The sequence below is a fragment of the Lithobates pipiens genome, unplaced genomic scaffold (genome assembly GCF_037356315.1).
Source record: "Lithobates pipiens isolate NorthernLeopardFrog02 unplaced genomic scaffold, aLitPip1_a1.2 Scaffold_18, whole genome shotgun sequence".
NCBI classification, from domain to species: domain Eukaryota; kingdom Metazoa; phylum Chordata; class Amphibia; order Anura; family Ranidae; genus Lithobates; species Lithobates pipiens.
In genome coordinates this window covers 291,637,963-291,660,502 of record NW_027507758.1, presented here as the reverse complement: position 1 = coordinate 291,660,502, position 22,540 = coordinate 291,637,963, and the positions used below count along the sequence as shown (strand labels likewise).

At 47.0% G+C, this 22,540-nt stretch overlaps 1 protein-coding gene across 1 annotated transcript in view; it reads left to right on the top strand.

Moving 5' to 3' along the window:
• Positions 1–7,458: 7,458 nt before the first annotated feature.
• The window catches only part of AMD1 (adenosylmethionine decarboxylase 1), a 52,768-nt gene continuing 37,686 nt past the window's right edge, over positions 7,459–22,540 (top strand). The window contains exon 1 of the mRNA XM_077487111.1: positions 7,459–7,923. Within this exon, the coding sequence (XP_077343237.1) occupies positions 7,814–7,923 (110 nt within the window). The 5' untranslated portion in view covers positions 7,459–7,813. The remainder of the gene's footprint in view (positions 7,924–22,540) is intronic.

Here is a 22,540-nt window from a genome sequence, read left to right as displayed (position 1 = left end):
CGTTTTCAAATATACTTCCAGGCAGGCAGGCAATTCAGTGATCTGAAGTGCATTAAATATATATACAGTCTCCTACATATATATATCCACTGCATTCTAGTCTAGCCAAGACTATATCTGACTGTAGGCCATTCCTGGTGTTCATTTTCAAATAAACTTTCAGGCAGGCAGGTGATTCAGTGATCTGCAGTGCATTAAATATATATATATATATATATATATATATATACAGTCTCCTACATATATATATATATATATATATATATATATATATATATATATATATATATATATATATATATATATATATATCCACTGCATTCTAGTCTAGCCAAGCCTATATCTGACTGCAGGCCATTCCTAGTGTACTTTTTCTAGTAAACTTCAGGCAGTGTTTTGCTAATAAAATTTTAGAGCATGTCTGGAAGGCCACCAAGGAGAGGCAGACACTCACAGGCCACTAAAAGAGGGCAAGCAGGCTCTGTGTCTACAGCCAACAGTGCTAGTTGTGGACATGGTGCATCCTCAGCACGTGGCTGTGGGGCACGCTTGTCCTTTTTTTTGGCAGCTGGCCGTGTTGATCCACAACATGCAGAAGAGTTGGTAGAGTGGATAACTAAGCTGTCCTCATCCTCCAGGCTCAGAGTAGTTTGCCTGCCAATGCAGCTGCCAAAGCGGCCTATTCCATTGGCTCAATGTCATCAGTCGCTCCTTCCGTAACCCCACCATCATGCACGGAGGAGTCCCCCTAACTGTTCCACCACAGTGTCGGGTACATGCTGCAGGAGGATGCACCGCGTTTTGAAGGCTCTGATGATGGTACCCAAGTTGAGGAAGGCAGTAACGTGAACCCAGAGAGAGGGGGTGCCCAAGAAGGACAAGATATTGGCATTCATGTTCCCCCACCTGCAGGTTTGCTCCAGTGACAAGGAGGGAGGGGATGATGAGGTCACTGTCTCTACGTGGGTGCCTGATAGAAGAGAGGGGGAAGAGGAGGAGCCACATCTCCAATGTAGCAGGATGTCCTCCAGGGTCCAGCTTAAGTGCAGCCACCCAACTGCATCACACCGCAGAACTTCTCATGTGCAGGGCGCTGCTGACTCCCCGCATATTTTGAAAAGTTCTTTGGTGTAGGCTTTTTTGATATGTGTGCAGCAGATCGCACTATTGCTGTATGCAACATATGTCTGAAGCGTATCAAGCGTGACCAAAACAGCAGCCGCTTGGGCACCACATGCTTGACCAGACATATGTCAACCTCCCATGCAGTCCATTGGCAACAGTACTTAAAAGACCCACAAAAAAAATAAGGTGGACCTCTCCTTGCTCCTCATCAGCTGGGATCTCCAACCCCACTATACCTTCAGTCCTCTCAGAAACTTGCACTGAGAGAAGTGAATATGTAGAATTAGGTGTGTCAAATACTTGAAGGCAATCTGCTATCACTACACCAACATCCGATTGTAGCAGGCAAATTACCCTACTGCAGTTGCTAAACCGTAGAAAGAAATCCACATGCTCAGTGGTTGAATGCTAGCTTAGATAATTTGTTAGCACTCCAACTGCTGCTTTTTCAGCTGGTAGACTCTGCCCCCCTTTCGTGATTTTGTGGAATGTGCAGTACCTCAGTGGCAGGTTCCCAAACACCATTTCTTTTCACGGAAGGCCATTCCGGCTCTCTACCGGCATGTGGAAGGCAATGTCTTGGCCTCGTTGGACAGGGCGGTCAGTGGTAAGGTGCATATTACTGCTGACTCATGGTCCAGCAATCATGGACACGGACTTTATCTTTCTTTAACGGTGCACTGGTTAACTCTGCTGGCAGCTGGGAAGGATGCAGGACAGGATGCAGTATTGTTGGAGCTTGTTCCGCCACCACACCTCCAAAATGCTAGTAGTGGTGATTCTGCCATACCACCTCTCTCCTCCACCCCCACCTTTTCTTTTTCCTCTATGGCCTCTTCCTCTGCAGATTTGTGGTGCTCCGTAGGTGTTCAAGGGGCTACTCAAGCACTCAGGCAAAAAGATGCCATGCGGTGCTTGAGTTGGTCTGCTTAGGGGACAGGAGCCACACTGGGGCAGAGATTCTGTCAGCTCTGCAGGGGCAGACTCAGAGGTGGTTGATGCCACAGCAGCTTCAGCCAGGAATGGTGGTTTGTGACAACGGCAGGGACACTTGACCCATGTTCCCTGTTTTGGTGGTGCAGCGGTTCTTGTGCAGGTACCCAGGCTTACAGGATCTCCTGAGACAGGCCAGGAAAGTCTTTGGGCATTTCTGCCAGTCATATAATTCCAGTGCTCAGCTAGCTGACCTTCAAAAGGGCAGCACAGTGGTGTAGTGGTTAGCACTCTTGCCTAGCAGTAAAAAGGGTCGCTGGTTCGAATCCCAACCACGACACTACTGCTTGGAATTTGCATGTTCTCCCTGTGCCTGCGTGGGTTTCCTCCGGGTACTTCGGTTTCCTCCCACACTCCAAAGACATGCAGGTAGGTTAATTCCAAAAATTGGCCCTAGTATATGAATGGGGACCTTGGATTGGCTCCTTGAGGGTAGGGACCGATGATTGTAGACACTCAGGTTGAACTGGATGGACTGGTGTCTTTATTCAACTTTACTAACTATGTAACTACTAAATGCAACCTGCCCAGGAACCGCCTCACTTGTGTCATGCCCACCAGGTGGAACTCAACATTGGCAATGCTGTTGCAGCTGCACACGCAGCAGAGGGCCATCAATGAGTACCTGTGTGAGTATGGCACCAGGATAGGGTCAGGGGAGCTTGGCCTTTTTTCGCCACGTTAGTGGCTACTGATCAAGGATGCATGCACTGACCTGTCACCATTTGAGGAGGCCATGAATATGGTGAGCAGTGACAGTGCATGCATCAGTGATACTGTCCCTCTTGTCTTCCTATTGGTGCACACGCTTCGTGGAATAATGGACAGGGCACTTGAGGCAGAACAGAGGGAGAAAGAGGTGGACTTCCTTACCTCTCAAGGCCCCCTTTATCCAGACAGTATTACTGTGGGCCCGCCGATCACACAGGAGGAGGCGGATGAGGATCATGTCAGCATGGAGGTGGAGCCTAGCACTCAGCATCAGCAGCAATCTTCAAGGGATCGTTCTCAGACCCGAGAAACCCAAGGACTTGTACGTGGCTGGAAGGAGGTGGCTGTGGATCATGTCATCCTTAGTGACCCATAGGACTCCGGATCGAATGCCTCAGCAAACCTTTGCTGCATGGCTTCCCTGATCCTGCAAAGCCTGCGAAATGACCCTCGGATTCGTGGTATCAAGGAGAGGGATCATTACTGGCTGGCAACCCTTCCTGATCCACGTTACAGGGGTAAAGTTGCGGAACTTATCCAGCCTTCGCAGAGGGGGCAGAGGATGAAACATCTTCGGGAGGCCTTGCAGAAAGGTTTGTGCAATGCGTTTCCAGAGCCTGGGAGGTTACAATTTCCTGGTCCTCCTGGACAACGTGTTGCTGATGCCGCGTACACACGATCGGAATTCCAGACACAAAAAGACAGATGAGAGCTTTTCATCGGAAAATGCGACCATGTGTATGCTTAATCGGAATTTAGCTGTCCGAATTTCCGCCAGCCAAAAATTGATAGCATGTTCTCAATTTTCCCGATGGAAAAACTTTCTATCGGTAATTCCGATCGTGTGTATGCAATTCCGACATGCCAAAAATCACGCATGCTCAGATTCAACTACGAGACAGAAGCTATTGGCTATTGAACTTCCTTTTTCTAGTCGTGTTGTACGTCACCGCGTTATAAATGATCGGAATTTGATGTGACCGTGTGTAGGCAAGACAGCTTGAGCCGAATTCCATCGGGTAAACCATCAGAGCTTTTTCCGACGAGAATTCCTATTGTGTGTATGCGGCATGAGGCTTCAGTCAGTCACAGAAGGAGTGGTGGAGAAGATGGCCGTCTGACCGATGCGTTCAGACAATTCTTTAGTCCGCAGCCCCAAGGTCTGATCGGTTCTAGAAACCATCGCCACCGTCTGATTTTGCAGGAGCAAGACTTGGAGACCTTTCCAACCGAAAATCCACTGGGTTACTGTGTGTTGAGGATGGATCACTGGCCAGAGCTTGCACAAAATACAATTGAGCTACTGGCCTGTCCTGCATCCAGCGTTCTTTCTGAATGCCCATTCAGTGCTGCTGGAGGCTTTGTAACCGATCACAGAATGTGCCTGTCCACAGGCTCAGTTGATGGGCTCACCTTCATAAAAATGAATCAGTCTTGGATCACCAGCTACCAAGCACCTGATGCTGATGTAACTGATAAATTTTTCTATGAATGTGAGATCCTGCGAAGACTGCCTATGCTGAGTGACTATCCTGTTATGCCGAGTGACTATCCTATTCCTCCTCAATATTCATGTTGATAGCTTCTAAGAACAGTCGGTGGCAGCCCGTCCATTAGTGGCCCCCCTATCCATGCATCCCTGATCTACAAGCAGGGAGCCGGATCATGGATTCCAATGAGGTGTTTTTTTTTAATGCAAATGATTAGAGCCAGAGGCTCTAATAGGCTTCAAAAAGGGGTGTGCTTGGGGCACAGAGCACTGTGCTCCGAGCCCATCCAGTTGTGTGATAATAGTGAATGGTCATTCGTTATTGCCACACTGATCCTCCTCCCAGGCCAATCAGGAAGCAAGTCTTGAGGACAGGCAATCCTATTGGAAGCCTAGGAAGAGGAGACGCATGGCTAAAGCCACCATGATGCAAAAGAGGAGAGGACACAGGAGCCGCTGCCCGCCATCCATAGGAGCGCTGCCCGCCCACAACCTAGATGGGGTAAGTGCGGGGCTGGATGACTGACCGAGGAGGGGGGGGGGCGACCGACCTAGAGTGGGCGGGGGCTGTCACTAGCAAGAGTGTTTGCTTGTTTACTGCTTATGAATGGGAGTACACCTTCCGGAAGTCAAGTGGTTAACTAAAAAGTTGATCATAATACAGTTATTTATAAAAATATATATATTTTCTAAAAACTGTCAATTTACAGTTTCAGTAAACGTGCATTCTGAATTTTCTCTACCGAAATCTTAATTTCAGTGCATCACTGCTCTAATGCAGAGTGTTGTCGGAAATTCCAGCCGTGTGAAGGTTCCATCTGACTTTTTCCATCGGAATTTCCGACACACAAAATGTGAAAGCTGGATATAAAATTTTCCGACAACAAAATCTGATCGGATAAATTCGGATCGTGTGTAGACAATTCCGACGCACAAAGTGCCACGCATGCTCAGAATAAATTACGACATGAAAGCTATTGGCTATTGAACTTCCTCTTTATAGACCCATCGTATGCATTGTACATCACCGCATTCTTGACGATCAGAATTTCTGACAACTTTGTGCGACCATGTGTATGCAAGACAAGTTTGAGCCATCATGCGTCAGAAAAATCTGATGGATTTTGTTGTTGGAATGTCCGATCGTGTGTACAGGGCATTAGGCAGGGCCGGGTTCAAGGGGTGGGCAGAAGGGACGCTGCCTGGGCACTGTGGTATCATGTGAGATGGGTGGTACTACAAGGAGATTTTGGGGAGGGGTATTTGTGTTGGAAGGGGGACTTACTGTTCTAGGAGGGGAATTTTTTTGGGGGGGATGCTAAGTGTGGATATTTACGGGATTTGTTTTGGGAGAGGGAAGAATATTTGTGCTAGGTAGGGGGATTTGGGCTAAATTTGTGCTGGGAGGGGGGGTTTGGAGTAGTGGGGAGGCAAAGATTCGTCCTAAGATGGGGTGTTTTCAGCAAGGGAGTGTATTTTCACTGGGAGAAGGGTGAATTTATGCTTATGTTTTTGTGGAGAGATTTTTGCTGACACATAACGATCATATCTTGTGGGGGGAGGGGGTGCAGTTTGGCATGTTCGCCCTGGGCTCTAGATTTTGTATCAGCACTGCTCTTAAGCACCATACACACTATCAGATTTTCTGCTGATTTTTGTCTTCAGATTTACCAAAACCATGTAGTGCAAGGACCTGCCTGATTGCATACAAATTAAAACTCTTATGCTGCGTACACACGATCGGAATTCTCGTCGGAAAAAGCTCTGATGGTTTTCCTGACGGAATTCGGCTCAAGCTGTCTTGCCTACACAGTCACACCAAATTCCAATCTTTTATAACGTGGTGACGTACAACACATACGACTGGACCCGAAAAAGGAAGTCCAATAGCCAGTAGCCAATAGCTTCTGTCTCGTAGTTGAATCTGAGCATGCTTGATTTTTGGCGTGTCGGAATTGCATATACACGATTGGAATTTCCGATAGAAAGTTTTTCCGTCTGGAAAATTGAGAACATGCTATCAATTTTTGGCTGGCGGAAATGCGGACAGCTAAATTCCGATGGAGCATACACACAGTCGCATTTTCCAATGAAAAGCTCTCATCTGTCTTTTTCTGGCCGGAATTCCGATCGTGTGTACGTGGCATAAAGGTTTGACCTTATATTATATGCATACCTCCCAACATTTTGAGATGAAAATGAGGGACACCTACTGGCAAATGCATGTAGGCATGGGACACGCCTCCTGCCACACCCCCTTAAAGGAAAATTAACTAAAAAAAGGTTAATGAAATCCACAAGTGCTTTTTTTAACACTAATATTCCTTTATATTGGCTTTTAAAATTTAAAAATGCAGCAATTTAGAAATTGGATGAAAGGTTTAGCACTGGGAATCACTTTTTGAAAGTTAAAAAGTGCATTTTATATACAACTATATAGATCAGACCAAAATGAGGGACAAATGAAGAGGAAAGAGGGATATTGCTCCAAATCAGGGATAGTCCCTCGAAATCGGGGACAGTTGGGAGCTATGGGTATGGTTTTGGTAAATCTGAAAGAAAAAAATCAGCAGAAAAGTAGTGTGATAGTGGGGATAGTGAGAGCTTTAGGATTAAAAAATATTTTTTGTACAGCATGCGGCTTTAATGCAATTTTGCCTGTATTGAATGAGACGCATGTGGTGCAACTCCAGCCTCACTGAGCTAAAAAAAATAAATAAAAAAAATCATCTAGTAAAAAGACACAACACATACACACTGCTGAAAAGATGCAGCACAACGCCAAGCGTATATATATAAAAAAAAAAAAAAGCAAAAGGTGCAGCCGGTCTAGACCAATAATCCCATGAAATCCAAGCAGCCAAAATGAATGAATACTAATGATGGGAAAGCCTGAGCAAGGAATCCGCAATGTGCGGTGCCAGCATGACTAAGGACCGCCCACCTCCCTCCCCCACACGGCCGTTACATTCCGCCCTTCCTAGAATCTGCAACCAGACACCAGCAGTGCCACTGATAGCGTCGGGGGGGGGGGGGGGAAGCTTCCGCATGCGACACCCTTCTGCGATTGGCGGAAAAGGTAGTACCGCGTGACATCAGACTGATGTAGGACGGGCCTACTATAAAAGTCCCCCGGAGCCGCGCACTCGCTGCTTTACACAGTATGGCCGGCGATATTAGCTAGCGCTTGCTTTGCTGCGTTCTCTGTAACAGGGGAATCAACGGGAAATAAGAGACTGTAGCGGAGAAACTCACACTCTTATCCATCATATACAGGAAACAACACAGAACGTCACCTTCCCTCACACCAAGAAATTAAAGAAAAGCTCTACGCTAACACTACTATTTAAATTGTGAACAAGAATAAAAAAAAACACAAGAAGAGGAGAGGATTAGACGTGAATCTCTATTTTTCCGTTTCTCGTTATTTTTTTTCTGCGTTGTCGGTGGGTTTCCGGCTGCCGTGAGGCGGTGAAGGAGGAGGGAGGCGAGGAGATGGAGGAGAACGGCGCGCACTTCTTCGAAGGCACCGAGAAGCTGCTGGAGCTTTGGTTTAGCCAGCAGGACGAGAGCAAGGGAACCGGAGACCTTCGAGACATCCCAAGGTGAGGAGAGCTCTCCCCGCCTTCTATTACCGGGGTCACGTGTCCTCCCGGTGAGAGGAGCGGCCGTCCATGGTGATCCGTGTCTGCCCATGTGCTCTCTCGGGGGGTGGTGGGGGGAGGGGGAGCAAAAGGCGCACAGACCTTCCATTTTGATTCTGCTCAGCCTCTCCTGTCAGTGTTGGAGATGGCCACCTATGGGTGCAGGGAGGCTCTTTCTACTTCCATGGTGACACTAGATGGGGGAGGGAGGTGAGGTCACCAGGAGGGCAGAGTAGTCCTCATTATTGGTCACATATATGGGGGGTGCCCGTAATGTCATAGAAATTGATGCTGGGTGGGAGGGAGGTTGACAGTCGCAGCCCTTTGGGGGGGTACCATGTGCAGCACGAGGCCTTTTTGGGCTAAGGGACCCATCAATTAATTTTTTTTGGGGGGGGGGCCTGCTGCTGTTGCGGACATGACCGACGTATTTCCAGCTGTCGTCACACGATGACTATGTTTTTACGCTTAAGTGGTGGGAGATTCCAAAATTTGTCCCCTTAGTGGCCACCACCAGCTTAGTTCCCGTGCCAGCTTGGTGGGAATCCCTGACGTGTTCGTTCCATTTTGGTGGTGTTCATTCATTTGGTGCTCAGTCATAGAGAAAGCTACCAGGCCGCCCTGCTGCCATTCCGACCACCTGTCTTGCCACGTGCTTATTGGCCATTTTGGCATGAGCGGAGCTAGTGGTTATTTTTGGGGTGATGGCTTTTGGCAACCATTCCTTAGCTATTCTCAACCTGCGGTCTATGCAACACAAGGCTTTGTGGGGGTTCAATGTGCTCACCAACCTTGCATGTGATGGTACCTGCGTAATTCTGGGTCTGATTACTACTCGATGAATCCACCAGCAGGACACCCATTACCTTTATAGCTGTTTATAAGGTGGGGTGGGGGGTTATTTTAACTGATAACCTTTGTCAGGTGTATTCTCACCACCAAAGGGACTCCCGATAGGAAGGGCTTTGCATGTGATGGTGCCTGCGTAATTCTGGGTCCAATACCACCCAGTGGAGCCATCAGGTCCCCAATGTCCTTTATAGCCCTCTGATCCCTCCTGTATTGAATTGTATTGTAATTGTACGGTCTTCCCCGTTGTAAAGTGCTGCATAATAGCTGTTTATCAGGTGGGGGAGGGGTGTTCTTTTAACTTGCCACTAATGTCAGGGATATTTTCACTGCCAAAGGGACTCCCTGTGATCAAGGGCTTTGCATGTGATGGTGCCTGTGTATTCTGGGTCCAATACGGGGGGGGGTTTATATATTAGGGATTTTCCCCTGGGAAAGAGAGGTTGAGAAGCCAGTCTAATTCCAGACGTGAAGTGGTAAAATTGGTAGGTTAGGTTTGACTTCATATTATATGGTTTTGGTAAATCTAAAGAATTCTACAAGAAAATTGTATAATGCATGACCAGCCTTCGAAGCATGAAAAGCTCCGTGGCATATGCAATGTAAGTGGATCAGGTATAAGGCATGATGTGTCCTAATGTATGAAGAGGGTGGGGCTGTGCAGCTCCTGAGCTCACCACTGAGATTTCCCGGGTCGGAGCCCGTGCTTGCTTTGCACACGTTTCCGAATGGCTTCTCTTGCTGCTTGCCCTTATAAGGGGAGACAATCAATGAGATTATGAATGTATCTGCGTGAAAGGTATATACGTATGCCTAGACACATCCAAATTCTGTTGACTTTAGTGTTCTGGAGATTGCAACATTACAATACACATATTGATCTATGGAGAGTTTATTTTATCTCCCTTAGATTATATGGAGACAATGTAGCATAATTTACTGTGGTTACCAGCGTGGTTGAAGGAAACTTTGTTGTGTCGCAGTGCTCCTGGCGGCAGTTGTGAAGATATATCACCTCTGCAGGAAAAGGGACCTGTCCTCATTGATTTTATTTTTTTTTTTTTTTTTTACCATCCACCCCATAACCTCATACAGCGGAAAAAAAGCTGACGGCACTATTTGGACACAATAGTACTTTTATTTTTTATATATAGACCCTAAGCAAGTAAAGAAATAACCTGAACACAAAAGACGTGATAGTGATGTCAGGCTGGTGATACTGTAAAGGGTATAGCATACATGGGCAGGTTTCCCACCCATAACAAATGATTCTAGACCATATTTATTATTATACAGGATTTATATAGCACCAACATTTTGCGCAGCACTTTAAAACATAGGGCAGACAGTACAATTACAATTCAATACAGGAGGAATCGGAGGGCCCTGCTCCTTAGATCAGTTCTATGTTCATCTTTTGAATTTGGCAGACAGGTGTTAGTGGCGTGTGTGCAGCCTGGTCCTTTTCTCCATGGGAAAGGAAATGATTGTAAGTGAGATTGCTGGAATTTCCATTTCGATAACAGTTCTGACATTGATAAGCACTTGCACGGTGGATTTTATGGGCCAACCTTGAAACACCTACAAAAGTCTTGACATTGAGAAACAGTTCAGGTTTATGCATGTTGCAGTGGAGTTTTAGCACAATGCAAATTTAAATTTGTATATAATTGGATTAGGTTTACTTTTTGTAGTGCAACTTGGAAGTGGTTTGCAAATTTGGGGGCAAAACCATGCTGGAATCGCACCAAAGTAGTACAGGAACCTTTTCCAAAATCGCACAATGTTGAGTCGCATTGATGTGAACGTGCCCCATTGAAAACATGTTTTTTTTGTGCGATTCTGTGTGACTCATGTCGCATCTGAAATTGTATTAGCGTGAACTGAGCTGTAATAATTCATACTGATTTTGTAATACCTAAATGAAACGGGACTATAACCTACTGAAAGGTAGCATCTAACACTGCCATAAAACCATTTTAATACTTTTTGTAGTTCAGTGTATACAGAATATTGGTAACTAAACACAGCTAGTATTGTTTCCAAAGCCATTAAAAATCTGCTGGGTTAGAGAGCACTGTAAAACCTTCATTCTGGCTAGCATGTGCCTGCTGCAGTTACACGTGAGTTAGATTAGGCCAGCCCCTTACCACACTGAAGTCTTTAGCATCCAATAGGAGGACAGTGGTGATATGAGGAATTTGTCAGCTGCCACAGCAGATCCTTTTAACTCCTACCACTCCTAAGGGGGAAAAACGCTTGAGTTATTTACTTTTCTGATTTTGGTGTTGCATAATATGACGCATTATTTAATTACTGCACCGTTTATTTTCAGTGTTTTCTGTAAGCAACCTACTTTATATGAAGAGTGCTTGAGCTTATACTATAGTGAAGATATTCAATTTGAGAAGCATGTGCAGCTAATTTTCCACAAATATTACGTTATTTTGACTTGGTGTACAGTGCAGTTAGTGTGAAAGATATCTGATTTCTGTTCAAAATGTAGAACTGCCCTAAAATCGGTCATCCTATAGAATGATTGCCAAATAGTACTACTGTTCACATAGTGGTTTCAATAATGCATCTTTAAGTTTTGTCCAAATTGGACAGTTTGCCCTAAAAATAATTAACCCTGCAAAAAATAACGCAGACACTTACTACCTAGGGCTGGGGGGGGGGAGGGGACCTGCGGCCCTCCAGCTGTTGAACTACATGTCATATGAAGTCTTGCAAGATGGATGGCTGCAATCGTGACTCCCAGGGGCATGATGGGATTTGTAGTTTTCAAAAACTGGAGGGTTGCAGGTTGCCCACCCCGGACTTGGTTAGATTAATCCTAAACTCAGTGACCAAAGAGAAGCTTTTTTTTTTTTAGATATTAACCTCCCTCGTTATTCACTTGAGGTTTGAAACGTAATAAACCTCCTGAGGAAACAGTTTTACTTCAGTAATACAATGGCACTCGATAATGTAGGTCTCCTGGCGCCAGCTCTGATATATACTGCCAAAGTTCTCATAAGCTGAGTGATGACATATTAGTGCTGCCTACCGACAGATCACCAGATTAACAGACCTACAGCACAGTGCCAGACTTTTTAACTTATCAGGCGCTATTCAGCTAGCCTGTCTATTTACAAAAAAATAGGCCAAGAATTAGAATTCAACTAAGGCCCCTTTCAGCAGGTCTGCCTGCTCAGCTGGGAATCTGTCCTCTGCTTCCCACTGAGCAGGTGGATGACGGGTCCGTGTCTGCTCTGCTTATGCAGAGCAACCATGGACACAGCCCGCTTTCCTCTTTGGGTGGTCGAATGGGAACGGACTGTCATCTGATCCACTGTCTTTTAATTTGTCAATCTGACTGTCATCCGATCTGGTCCCCCATCCGCCACTCCATGGAAGGTAATAGATGGTCTGATCGGATCCACCTAAACTGTGAAAGGCCTAACATTCTAGTCCTGGGTCCTGTGTAATGCTTTAAGATTCCTAGGGTGTTGGTACACCCTGGAAATTGGTGCATAAGGTGATCAGGTAAATGGACTAGTGATTCAGACCACACAGACTTAAAGCGCAACTCCACTTTTGTTGAGAGAAAAAACATTCCCCTCTGGGTGATCTATGTAAATTACAAGATTTTTAACAAACTTTGTTTATCCAGTCCTCTTCTAGGACTGCACACCTGAGAGATGACTGGTCTCACCTGACAGGAAACACAATCAACATAGTTTAAAAGACCCCACCCCTCCCTCTGTCCCTCAGTTTTTATTTCCCACAGGACCAAGGTCACCCCCCCCCCCCCCGGGGAGTCAGACCTAGGGCGACTCCCCCCCCCCCCCCCCCCCTGCTTTTTTTTTATAAAAAACTCTATTTACGATTTCGAATCGTGTGTGTGTGTGTTTTTTTTTTTTTATTATATTAAAGTGCATCAACAAACAAAATGCAAAGGCAAACCCTTTCTAACTGAAAAGTCATTGAGCAAGTAAAGCGGCATATTAATACACATACTACAGGAGAGGGTCAGAGTGCAGACATGCTGCAGGAGATTGCCAGGGACTGCGGACATGCTGCAGGAGTTTGCCAGGGACTGCGTACATGCTGCAAGAGATTGCCAGGGACTGCGTACATGCTGCAAGAGATTGCCAGGGACTGCGTACATGCTGCAAGAGATTGCCAGGGACTGCGGACATGCTGCGGGAGATTGCCAGGGACTGCGGACATGCTGCGGGAGATTGCCAGGGACTGCGGACATGCTGCGGGAGATTGCCAGGGACTGCGGACATGCTGCGGGAGATTGCCAGGGACTGCGGACATGCTGCGGGAGATTGCCAGGGACTGCGGACATGCTGCGGGAGATTGCCAGGGACTGCGGACATGCTGCGGGAGATTGCCAGGGACTGCGGACATGCTGCGGGAGATTGCCAGGGACTGCGGACATGCTGCGGGAGATTGCCAGGGACTGCGGACATGCTGCGGGAGATTGCCAGGGACTGCGGACATGCTGCGGGAGATTGCCAGGGACTGCGGGCCTGGCGCGGGAGATTGCCAGGGACTGCGGGCCTGGCGCAGGCGATTGCCAGGGACTGCGGGCCTGGCCCCAATGACAGCTTTGCAGAGTGCACTGCAGAGGACACAGGAGGCTGTATTCGCTAGCTAGCAGAGAGGGTGCGGTGCCGGGAGCTCTACTTGGAACGGAGCGGCTGTAGTTAGAGCAGTGATCGGAGTGGGCACGTAAGTGGAGCTTCTGGACCTGCCCCCAGACCTCTATTCCCCAGCCAGTATAGAGGGGAGCTCCACTGATGCGCCCACTCCAATCACTGCTCTAACTACAGCCATTCTTTTCTGAGCATACAGGCTACATGAGGTGGAGTCAGCGCATCAGTGGAGCTCCCAGTGGTGACTGCAGGGTCTGATAGGGTTCTGCCTTTTCCAAGGGGGTCTTCCCCGCTTGCTCCCTGAAAAGAGAGCACTTGGTGAGGAGTACTACAAGGGCCCCCCTGAGGTTCTGGTGGCACTAGGACAGGTGAGGTGTCAATAACCCCAGGGACCTTAGTTCCCACTCTCCCCTCCTACCTGACAATGGTAGATGGTATGGAGGGGCCGCCAGAATATCCCCCATAAGCTGGGGAAGGGGTCCCGGGTGCTTGCCGGCATGTTTTCTCCTAGCTTAGGGAGCTGAGGGTTCTCCTGTTCGTGGCTATGCTCTGGCGGCGTTGGTGGCCGCTACTGCGCATGACCGGATGCCGTGGGGCGCTCACGTGAGTTAATTTCCGGTGCTTCTGGTCTTCACCAAAATGGCGAATGGATGTAAGGCGGTAGCAGAGGGGGTTTCGCGGTCCAGAGTCCCTCAAACTTTCCTGTGAACGATCCTACCTGCTGGTTCATCGGTAGAGGATGGAGAAGGAGGGCAGACCGGAACTGGCAGCATCAGAGGTCACCACAGGGGGTGAGTGATCCGGCTGGTGTAGGGAGGGGACTTGGGGTGGCCTGCCAGAAGAACACGAAAGTTCGAAGGTTCTTCTCTCTCATCAGGGAGCAGGGTTCCTGGGGGGTGGTGGATGCCTTTGCTCAGAACTGGTATTTCGGTCTGGCGTATGCGCCCCCCCACCTGGTCAAGATGGATCAGGTTAAATATCGGTAGCAAAAGACAATTGGCCAATTTAGAGTATAAGCAAATATTGATGAAATAGGGCAATAGCTACCACATAATGTAGGGTCTTTCCCGGGCTTGGGTAGTACTACTATATGAGCTTCTAGGGCTTGTCTCGAAGGGAGAATCAGGGAGATGGTACTGTGTGTTTTTGTGAAAAGCTGTTGGAGAGAGTCCTGAAAGGATTGATAAAGGTGAACAGAATAGTTGTCCAGTCTTGGGCTTTTATTAGGCTTAAGAGAAGATATCGTCATCACAAGTTTGTCCTCTATAAATGGTCTCTCCAGTTCTTTCGCTACAGTCATAGGGAGAGTCAGAAGCACTGTGGTGGTCATATACTCGTCTATTTTGGATTGAAAGGTCTGAGGAGATATTAGGAGGGAAAGTAGTTAGGCTATATAATGTGGCACAAAATGAGCGGAAAAGCTCATTTTCATTAGGATGGTCAACAATCTGGGCGTTTAAGCTCGGGAATAGAAGTAATACTATTCTTGGCATGGAGGGCACTGGCCAGCATTCTGCCTGGCTTGTTAGCCTCAACATACAACAGCTTGTGTGTTTTTGTCCCTTATGGACAAGGTCTTACACCGATCTTGGACTTGTGAAAATTGTATAGTATCTGAGATTTCTTACCAGGTTTATTTAAGCCACGGGCATTGAATGAGCACAAGTGGTAGCATCCTTCCGAGGGCCCCATCCCCCCATGGGGTGGGAAGAGGAGGAAAAAGGTGGTGGTGAACGGAGAAGAAAAGGATAAGGAAATGAGAAGTAAGCAACAAAAACAAGGCATGTCTTGGAGTCCATGAGTGTGGCTGCTTAGATTTGAAGTAGAGCTGCACAATTGAGCGTTAAAAGATCGTGACCTTGATTCAACCCCGACTGCAGAGTTTGCTGATTCTTTCATATAACAAGTGGAGAGACTTATCTGCTCACTCAGCTGTCAAAAGAAAACATCTGGGCAGTCTGCCAAGTTTTTAACATGAAACATTGTAATGAACTCTTCCTTCTTAGGGCCGGTGCACACAGCGATGCGCGGCGAGGCGTCTCCGACTTGCCTCGCCGCGACTTGCACGGACCTCAGCGGCGACTTGCAGAGGACTTCTGTATAGAAGTCAATGCAAGTCGCCCCCGAAGTCGCCCCAAAGTAGTACAGGAACCTTTTTTCTGAGTCGGAGCGACTCGAGTCGCTCCTCTCAGAGCGGTTCCATTGTACAGAATGGGGGCGACTTGCGGGAGCGAGGCGAGGCGAGCCGTGTCGCCTCGCCTCGCGCCGCAGTGTGAACCGGCCCTTAGATCAAAGGGATAAACTGTGTAAAGAAAAAAATCCAGGCAGTCTGCCAAGTTTTTACCAACACACACATATATGTATATATAATATTTTAGCAGGGACCCTAGGGAATAAAAATGTTAATTGCTGCAATATTTTATGTCACACTGTATTTGCCCAGCGGACTTTCAAATGCAATTTTTGGGGAAAAAATACACTTCAATGTTTTTTGCATTAATGTGAAAGATGTTGCGCCGAAAGAATCATGAGAATTGTGATCTATCTTCTAAGCAAAATAATCGTGATTCTCATTTTAGCCAGAATCGTGCAGCTCTAATCTAGCGCTGGCTCTACTCAGACATCCTGCAGGCATCCTGTGTCCGATCCTTTCCCAAAAGGCACCAAATCCTTCCTAGACGGTAGGATCGGGAGGTATGCACGGTGGTAAATATATACGGGCCACTCGCACCCCAGTCAGCGGCAGAACAACTGGTCAAAGTATCTCAGGCAAGATGGTGCCGATCCCTCAGCCAAGCCTGAAGCCACGCTGCAGCCCTTTCCCATCTTAGCTCTCTACATTAGGGATGAGTGACTCACTGCCTGCTGTGTTCCACACTCAGGCTGACCTAACTTCATTAGACTCCCCTACATGCTCTGAAGACTAATTCTCCAGGCCCTCCTTCAGAGGAGCCTACTTTGGCTGAAATCTTGCTGGCTATAAAAGACTGCAAGGCCTCCCTTACAGTTCAGATGGAAAGCATCCACATTGATTTTTCCCTATTGAAGCAAGATGTGCAAAACTTGAGGGAGCGAACACATGGGGGGAAGAACACATTAGCTCTCTGGAAGACACAGTACACCCCTTAGCTGCCACTGTGCGTACAGCTACTGATCTGGTGTCCCTCAGAGCCAAAATGGAGGAATTAGAGAACCGCTCTCGCAGGAACAATCTCCATTTTGTGGGGGTTCCCTAAGCGTTCAGAGTGGGCCCGCCCTGAAAGATTCCTTCACTCCTGGCTGCCCCATGCCTTTGTGATTAGGCATGCACATCGCACCCCCTTGTCGTCCTCCCTCGGGGGCCCTCTCAAGATCCCTGATTTCAAACATCTTAAATTTTCAATAGTCACCATCCTGTGGCTTGCTAGAGAAAAGGGCCCACTCAATTTTAATGGTAATATCTCCATATATCCGGATTTCTCGGCTGAAGTTCAACGCCAGCGCATATCCTTTGCAGCGAAAGACCGCCTCCACGCTGAGGGCCTGCCATATGCAATGCTCTTCCCTGTTAAGCTGCGGATCATCCATGAGGGTAAAGCTCACGTCTGCACTTGTCCAAAGGATGCTATGGCCTGGATAGATGCTCATTTTGGGGAAACAACCTAGACAACGCCTCAACTGATGCTGTGCTTGAGCACCCATGGGTCACCCTATCCTTTTTGCCTCCTACTCCATTGCTACAGATTTGAGGACTGCACCCACCCCTTCTTTCCTTCTTTGCTGCTATGTTACCCCTGTGACGGAACTGTCAGATGCCATTGTAGGCTATAACACCTGTCTTAATCAGCGGGTAACCACCTGCCTTGTCTTATGACTACCACTGTTTGTGCCGCCTTTTACAGGTTACTGTTATATCTTGCCTCATGGAACCTTTGCTATTACAGAGAGCCTCTCTGCACCCACTACCTCCCCCACTCCAGTAGGTGGTGAGGCCACAGGTTTTTGTTTTCTTTTTTATGGAACCAAAGCTCACTATATTTGGGATAGTTGAGCAGGGTAGGGGGAAAGGGAATTTCATTTTTTTCTCCTTTTTTTGGCCCCTCTCATGTTTTTAGTTGTTGGGACCGACTGGATAGCAAGGTTTTTTCTGCTGCTGTTTATGCTCCTATTGCACATTCATTTATGTTGCAACAGTGCATTTATTCAGGTGTGTCTCTCATGCAGTAATGTTTTATGTTGTATTGCATCTCCCCACGATCCTCCCCTATGTTATGCTGTATATGACTGATTATGGCTAATGTGCCAAAACTGATCTCTTGGAATGTCAGGGGTTTGAACTCGCCTCTTAAGCGGGTCCTTGGCATCCTCCTTTCTTGAACATAAGCAGCATATTTATATGCCTTCAAGAGACTCGCCTCACCAATGCTAAACTGGGGTGCCTTAAATGCCTCTGGCTGGCTACACAGTACCACGTTACACATACCAACTAATCCCATGGGGTTTTTATCCGGCTTGCAAAATATCTCCCGGCTGAAATCTTGTGGATTAAGATGGACCCAGAGGGGAGATTCATTATACTTGAGGTCGACTGTTATAGATTTTTCTCTGACCAGTGGCGATGATGATATTTAGAAATCGGGGTGGCCGATAGCCGATATGTTGCAGATTTTTACGGCCTATATACAGTGCCTTGTGAAAGTATTCGGCCCCCTTGAACTTTTCAACCTTTTGCCACATTTCAGGCTTCAAACATAAAGATATAACATTTTTATTTTTTGTGAAGAATCACCAACAAGTGGGACACAATTGTGAAGTGGAACGAAATCTATTGGATTTTTGAAACTTTTTTAACTAATAAAAAAATGAAAAGTGGGGCGTGCAAAATTATTCGGCCCCCTTGCGTTAACTTTGTAGAGCCACCTTTTGCTGCGATTACAGCTGCAAGTCGCTTGGGGTATGTCTATCAGTTTTGCACATCAAGAGGCTGAAATTCTTGCCCATTCTTCCTTGCAAAACAGCTCGAGCTCAGTGAGGTTGGATGCAGAGCGTTTGTGAACAGCAGTTTTCAGCTCTTTCCACAGATTGTCGATTGGATTCAGGTCTGGACTTTGACTTGGCCATCCTAACACCTGGATATGTTTATTTGTGAACCATTCCTTTGTAGATTTTGCTGTATGTTTGGGATCATTGTCTTGTTGGAAGATAAATCTCCGTTCCAGTTTCAGGTCTTTTGCAGACTCCAACAGGTTTTCATCCAGAATTGTCCTATATTTGGCTGCATCCATCTTCCCCTCAATTTTAAGCATCTTCCCTGTCCCTGCTGAAGAAAAGCAGGCCCAACCCATGATGCTGCCACCACCATGTTTGACAGTGGGGATGGTGTGTTGAGGGTGATGAGCTGTGTTGCTTTTACGCCAAACATATCGTTTTGCATTGTGGGCAAAAAGTTGGATTTTGGTTTCATCTGACCAGAGCACCTTCTTCCACATGTTTGGTGTGTCTCCCAGGTGGCTTGTGGCAAACTTTAGACAAGACTTTTTATGGATATCTTTGAGAAATGGCTTTCTTCTTGCCACTCTTCCATAAAGGCCAGATTTGTGCAGTGTACGACTGATTGTTGTCCTATGGACAGACTCTCCCACCTCAGCTGTAGTTCTCTGCAGTTCATCCAGAGTGATCATGGGCCTCTTGGCTGCATCTCTGATCAGTCTTCTCCTTGTCTGAGCTGAAAGTTTAGAGGGACGGCCAGGTCTTGGTAGATTTGCAGTGGTCTGATACTCCCATTTCAAAATGATCGCTTGCACAGTGCTCCTTGGGATGTTTAAAGCTTGGGAAATCTTTTTGTATCCAAATCCGGCTTTAAACTTCTCCACAACAGTATTACGGACCTGCCTGGTGTGTTCCTTGGTCTTCATGATGCTCTCTGCGCTTTCAACAGAACCCTGAGACTATCACAGAGCAGGTGCATTTATACGGAGACTTGATTACACACAGGTGGATTCTATTTATCACCATCAGTCATCACTGCTGGAGTGAGTTTGCTGCACTGAAAGTAAAGGGGCCGAATAATTTTGCACGCACCACTTTTCAGTTTTTTATTTGCTAAAAAAGTTTAAATTATCCAATAGATTTCGTTCCACTTCACAATTGTGTCCCACTTGTTGGTGATTCTTCACAAAAAATTAAAATTTTATATCTTTATGTTTGAAGCCTGAAATGTGGCAAAAGGTTGAAAAGTTCAAGGGGGCCGAATACTTTCGCAAGGCACTGTATGTCAGTGTTCAGTGCCACCTCATCAGTATCCATCAGTGGAGCCTATCATTGTCCATTAGTGCCTGTCAGTGCAGCCTCATCAGTGCCCACCAGTGAAGCCTGTCAGTGCAACCTCATCAGTACCCACCAATGTAGCCCGCCAGTGCCACCTTATCAGTACCCACCAGTGTAGCCCATCAGTGCCACCTCACCAGTGCAGCCCACCAGTGCCATCCCATCAGTGCAGCCCAGTGTCAACAGTGCATCTCATTAGGGCCCATCACTGTCACCTCATCAGTGCCAACCAGTGCAGCCCATCGGGGTCCATCAGTCCCACCTCATCAGTGCCCACCAGTCCAGCCTAATGTAATTCACTGCCACCTCATCAGTGCCCACCAGCGGAGCTCCCGGCTCCATTCTGTCCCCTCGCCTGGCCAAAGACAGCTCCATTCGTCCCCTGACATGCTGCGTGCCCCGCCCCTGCCTCCAGACTACAAACCCCAGAATGCAAAGTGGCTTATAACAGCCAATTGGCGGCTGCCGACCTCCTCCATGGAAAAAGTCATCAGAAAGCGGCTGTGATAGCAGCCGTTTAGAATAGATGGTAGGCAGCTGGGGGGGGGCGGAGAATTTCCACCCAGCACACCCCTGCCTCAGATCCCTCACAATTTTTTTTTTTTTTTTTTTCAGATATATCGGTCGACCTCTAATACTTGCTATCCGAATTATCTCCGTAGTATTTACACTAGTGAACACATGTTGCGCTTCCATTTTCCTCAGAGCTACTTTCCAGTTTATCCCTTATGCTGTCTAGAATCCCTGGCCCCCTGCTCTATATATTGGGGACTTTAATGCTGTTCTTGATCCTGCCATGGACTGCTTGGTGGGTAAGGGTAGACCCTACCCCTCACTTATTGACTGGACCCAGGTGTATGGTCTTACTGAGCTGTGGCGGTGGAAGCACCCAGAGGAGTGACTTTCTTGCCACTCTGACTCCTTCCACACTGTCACGTACAGATATGGCATTCTCTACTGTTGAAATACTCCCTATTGTGTAGGTGGCTTGTTATCTTCCCTGAGGGGTCTGATCATGCTGCCCTTTGTGAAGCTCCTCCTCTTGCCAAACTCAAGCTCTTTTGTCTGGTGGCTGAATGCCAATTGGTTGGGGATGAGATGGTACAGAATGACTGTAGGAAGAACATTGCGCATTATTGGCGTATGAATCAGGCTACATAGTCGTAAAGAATATGAGCTCTGCCTCTTGGACCTTACTAAAAAAAAGTATGCTGTCACTCAGAAGTTTGAGCACGGCAATAAGGTGGGCCGGCTACTTGCCTATCTAACTAGGCCGGACCGTACTCCCATCTCTATGGATTCTTCTCAGGATAGGGTTAGCCATGTCCCTCAGGAGATGAGACTGCTTCCTCGCTGTCTATTGTGATTTAAGCATTACTAGGGCCCACTACTCTGATGCCCAACTGGACGACTACTTGACCCAGATGGTGCTTCCCTGACTTTCTGACCAAGACCGGATTGAATTGGACGAATCTCTCTGAGCTCACCCTGGCAATTTCGCAGCTCCCGACTCATAAGACGCCAGGCTTAGATGGCTTTCCAACTGAAATGGTATGCACAATTTTCGAACACCTTGAGTCCCATCTTACTTGGTACATATGAGGCCCTGAAAGATGGCGTGCTCCTGCCTGAGAGAGGCTTTAAATATATTGATACTCAAACCACTTGAAAGAGCCACTCAAAGGTGACTTATAGATCTTCTCTCTTTCTCTCATATGGATGTTAAAATTCTGGCCAAGATCCTGGCCAATCGTCTGGGGTTCTTGCAAAATTGGTTGGGAGTGATCAAGGGGGATTTATACCAGGCCGTTCAACCAGAATACATATTCATAGATTGTTCCACAATTTTACCTATCCCCATGACTGTACCTCTACCTGTGTGATTGTGTCACTAGACACTTGTAAAGCCTTTGAAGTTTAGCACGGCCTTATCTATTTCGGGTATTACAACTGTGTGGGTTTGGCCCTCAACTCATAGCATGTTTATGGCTACTCTACAAATCACTGCTTGCCCGGCTGAGAATTAAATCATGTCACTGAGCCCTTTCCGATTACTAGAGGCACCAGGCAGGGGTGTCCCTTATCGCCCTTCCTGCCTGCTTTGGCTATGGAGCCCTTTTAACTTGTAAGCATCCATACCTCTCAGATTTATGGTCTTCCTATTAATGACATTGGAGAGCATATATCTTGTTATGCTGACGATACTCTAGTGTATCTAGCAACATCTCTTGTCTGAAGTTAAAACGTTTGACTATTCTGGGTGAACTGGGATAAATCTATCCTATTTCCACTAGATCAAACTGTACTCCCGCTGATTCACTTGAATGCTAAACTGCAAGTCCCTACCTCTTTTAGCTATCTAGGGGTTATGGTTCAGTTACCACTATCCTTGTATATTGCCAGTCTACGCCCCCTACTGCTACAACTAGACACAGGCTAAACGGTGGAAAGATCTGTCCCTGGATCTCATGGGGAGAGCCGATGTCCTTGATTTACTTACCTAAACTACTGTATGTTATGGCTAATTCACCTTGCAAAATTCCCAAATCCATTTTTAAAAGCATTGACTCCATTTATATTGCGTTCCTTTGGAACGGGTAGTCCCCTAGAGTTGAGCTAGAAGTTCTGCGCCTCCCCTCACATATGGCAGGTCTGACATTCCCTAACTTCTACCTTTACTACCTAGCATCTCAGCTGGTTAACATTCATGCGTGGCTCCACCCTAACTGATAATGCCTGCACAGCTACTGAGGGATCCATAGTTTACTCATTTA